A 3,955-nucleotide genomic window follows, 5' to 3' on the forward strand; every position below is an offset into this window, starting at 1 on the left:
CTAGTCCTTGAGCCCAGATTTTAGTCCTCAAGACCTGGCAGGAAATCACTCATTTAAAACAAAGAACAAAACAAAAACAAACAAACAAAACCCACAAAAACCACAAAAACACGTTCCACCCATGTTCGCCGCAGCATTATTCACAAAAGCCAAAAGGTGGGAGCAACGCATCCGTCCCTCCATGGAGAAATGGGTAAACAAAGTATGGTACACACACACACACACACACACACACACACACACACACACACGACCATCACTTAGCCTTTAAAAGGGAAGCAAATTCGAACACGTGCTGCAACATGGGTGAACCTTGAGGGCATTGTACTAAATAAAACAAGCCAGTCACTAAAAGACAAATACTTCAGGATTGCACTTAAATGAGGTACCTAGAGTGGTCAAATGCCCAGACAGAAGGAGGGTGGTTGCCAAGGCTGCAGACTGGTGGGTAGGGACTCGCTGCCTAAGGAGCACCGAGTTCAAGTTTTGCAAGATGAAGAGCTCTGTGCCTGGGTGCCCGACAATGGGACCGGACTCAACACTATGTGTACGTTACCATGGTTAAGGTAGTGTTGTGTTTATACAGGACTGCAATTAAATAAAACGAATATGCACAATAAAGTAGAGGCAGGGAGGAGGAGGGGGTAGGCACACGACCTTTGGCCTCACCAGTGCAACCCGTTCTCCGGGCGCCACCGCATTTCACCCGGAAAGGCGCGGTCCCTTCCCGCCGCTCTGGGGTCCCGTCCTGTGACTCCCTCACTGGCGCTCGCAATAACCTTCCAGGGCCGGGCTCGCGGCACCTCCGCGCCGGCCCGAGGCGGGGCGGCCAATGAGCGCGCGCCTGGACCCGGCCTCGCGCCCCCATTGGCTGCGCCCAGCGACCCGCGGCCCCGCAGGTTCCCAAGCTGGTTTAAAGGGGTCGGAAGCGGCCCGCTGCCCCGCCATCGACTCCCCGCGCGCAGGCCCGCGGGGAGGGGCGGCCTGCCGCAGGGCCCACCCCGGGGCGTTACTGAAGGGCGCCCTCGGCCGCCCCCACCGCCCCCCAGATGTACTATGCGCTTTCCCAGGCGCGCGTGAACGCGGCCCCCGCGACCATGCTGCGGCCACAGCGGCCCGGAGACGTGCAGCTCGGGGCCTCCCTGTACGAGCTGGTGGGCTACCGGCAGCCGCCTTCCTCCTCCTCCTCCTCCTCTTCCACATCCTCCTCCTCCACGACGGCCCCCGTCCTCCCCAAGGCGGCGCGCGAGAAGCCGGAGGCGCCGGCCGAGCAGCTGGGGAGCGGAGCGGGGCCCGGCGCGCACGCGGGCGGCGGCTCCCGGGCGGACGCCAAAGAGGAGCAGCAACAGCAGCTGCGGCGCAAGATCAACAGCCGCGAGCGGAAGCGCATGCAGGACCTGAACCTGGCCATGGACGCGCTGCGCGAGGTCATCCTGCCCTACTCGGCGGCGCACTGCCAGGGCGCGCCTGGCCGCAAGCTTTCCAAGATCGCCACGCTGCTGCTCGCCCGCAACTATATCCTGCTGCTGGGTAGCTCGCTGCAGGAGCTGCGCCGCGCGCTGGGCGAGGGCGCCGGGCCCGCGGCGCCGCGCCTGCTGCTGGCCGGCCTGCCCCTGCTGGCCGCCGCGCCCGGCTCGGTGCTCCTGGCGCCCGGCGCCGTGGGGCCTCCCGACGCGCTGCGCCCGGCCAAGTACCTGTCGCTGGCGCTGGACGAGCCGCCGTGCGGCCAGTTCGCGCTCCCCGGCGGCGGCGCGGGCGGCGGCGCGGCCGGCCCGGGCCTCTGCACCTGCGCGGTCTGCAAGTTCCCGCACCTCGTCCCCGCCGGCCTGGGCCTGGCCGCCGTGCAGGCACAGTTTTCCAAGTGAGGGCCCGCCCGGGCCCGGGGCGCTACCTCGGCCCGGCGTCCTGCCGCCCCGCTTCTCCGCGCCCCGCACCCGGGGAGAGCCGGGCGGGGCACGGAGGACACTTCCAACCTTCTCGTCCAGAGGAAGGGACTGTGGGGCGCCCCCTTCCCCGCCCCCACCCTGGGGAAATGAAAGTGACGCCAGCGGGTGTTCGACGGAGCGTCGGGGCCGTCTGGGGTTCTGAGTGGATTCCAGCTTCTTTGGGCAGCAGGGGCGCGCCCCCAACCCCACTCTTGCCCAGCGTCGGTCTCCCCCGGTCCGGGAGTCGTGCGCTAGGTGGGGGGTGGCGTGGATTTTCAGGCACAGCGCGGCTTGCTCTGGGTGAGTCAGGAGGCCGGTCCCAGCGCCAAGGCTCAAAGAGGCGACACCTGCCAAGTCAGGGGACCGAGTGGCCGCTCTCCGAGGGCAGGGAAAGAGTTCTTTTCCTTCTCCCCAGCCAGAGGCCACAGGCACCCTGGTTCCCACCAGCCAAGGCCTGTCAGAGAAGGCTGCCCGACCTCAGGAAGCCGAGAATAACCAATTAGTCCATGCAGACGGTCCCGGGCTTAGCAGAAGGACTGACCCTCGGCGGCGGCCGGACGGTTGGCCTCGCGGTGCGGCGGGAGGCGGCGATGCTAACGCCAGGGTCGTTGGGGGTGCTGGGCTGGGAAGTCGGTCCGCTTTTGTACCCTGACTGTTAGAGTGAGATTTTTGCGAATCGCATAACCAGGGGTTTTGTTGCGGAGATTATTCGCTCTTAAATCCTGGGATCTTCTTTAAAAGACCGTTTAGAACTTGAGATTCACCAGTTTGTTTCCCCTTCCCCAAAGGTAGCGTAACCAACCTTTGCGCTTGCTTAAAAACAAAAACCAAGCACGTTTGACGCAGGCTGCGGTCTCTAAATAGGTCTAAAATAGGTAACAAGGCCCTTCGCAGTCGCCCACCGTCTTGTCCGAAAGCACGATCGCTAATTAACGTTCTCATTTCAAGACGCGGAGGAGGATCTGACCCCCCAACCGGCGGCGGCTCGGCGGGTCCCCGCTGCGGTGGCGGCGATGGCGGGATGGCGCTTTCTGGGCGGCCCCTTTGCGTGAGGGGTCCTTGAAAAGCGCTCTGGGCAGGCCTTCTCGCAGCTTTACAGTTGAAAAACTGCATAGAGGACCCGTCTTGATTTGTTACAGACGTTAACAAATTATTGCACCCAAGATTATTTTACGGTCTTTCAGCAGCTTGCTTTGAATTCTGTGTTTAAGGTTTTGGTTGTTGGTAGTAGCCGAATTTAACTGGCATTTTATTTTATCTCTAACGTTGTTTTCTTGCTCTGTGAAGAATCCACAAAATAAAATGTTTAAAGACCTTACATTTCCCCCCTCCCCGCTAATTTGTTTGTTAAGAAAAATGCCCCGGTGCGTGGATGGATTCAGAACCCGGGATGAAGTCAGTGGTTAAATACCACCGGGTTCCAGAGTTTTTAAACTTGGCTTCCTGATTTGGAACATAATTCAATGAACAGGCAACTGCTTGTCAAGTTCAGGCATCAGGCAGAAATCTAAGGACCCCACCGAAGGTGAGTGGGTGGAGTTAGCTCTTAGCCAGGTTTGGGAGATGGGTCTCTTGACTACAAGTTCCTCCTCTAAAAATGAGTTTATTTATTCATTTTTATATGTTTATTTCGACAGAGAGAGAGAGAGAGCAGGGGAGGGGCAGAGAGAGAGGGAGACAGAGAGTCTGAAGCAGGCTCCTTGCTGTCAGTGCAGAGCCTCGTGTAGGGCTCGAACTCACCACCCCTGAGCTCATGACCTGAGGCTTAACGGACTGAGCCACCCAGGTGCCCCTAAAAATGAGTTTAAAAATACATTGATCGTAAAATTATTTTGTATGTTACCATCTTTCTCAAAAATCCACCTTTTTCAGTGGATAGAAGCTTAAACAGTATCATACATGGCTCTCCCATGTATTACATGGGATCTCCCCCATTCTTTATATAAGTTTGGAGTGGTCTCCTCTGAAATCATGACCTTGGACATCGCTCTATTCTGAGAGGTGAAAAAGCTCCCCTATGTGATTGGTGA

At 59.1% G+C, this 3,955-nt stretch overlaps 1 protein-coding gene across 1 annotated transcript; it reads left to right on the plus strand.

Moving 5' to 3' along the window:
• The first annotated feature begins 928 nt into the window (after nucleotides 1-928).
• On the plus strand, nucleotides 929-3,243 carry OLIG1 (oligodendrocyte transcription factor 1). The gene has a single exon (XM_058731905.1). The coding sequence runs from the start codon at nucleotides 1,050-1,052 to the stop codon at nucleotides 1,863-1,865; it is 816 nt and encodes a 271-aa protein (XP_058587888.1). The 5' UTR covers nucleotides 929-1,049; the 3' UTR covers nucleotides 1,866-3,243.
• The last annotated feature ends 712 nt before the right edge of the window (nucleotides 3,244-3,955 follow it).

Source organism: Neofelis nebulosa, chromosome 5, assembly GCF_028018385.1.
Source record: "Neofelis nebulosa isolate mNeoNeb1 chromosome 5, mNeoNeb1.pri, whole genome shotgun sequence".
NCBI classification, from domain to species: Eukaryota; Metazoa; Chordata; class Mammalia; order Carnivora; family Felidae; genus Neofelis; species Neofelis nebulosa.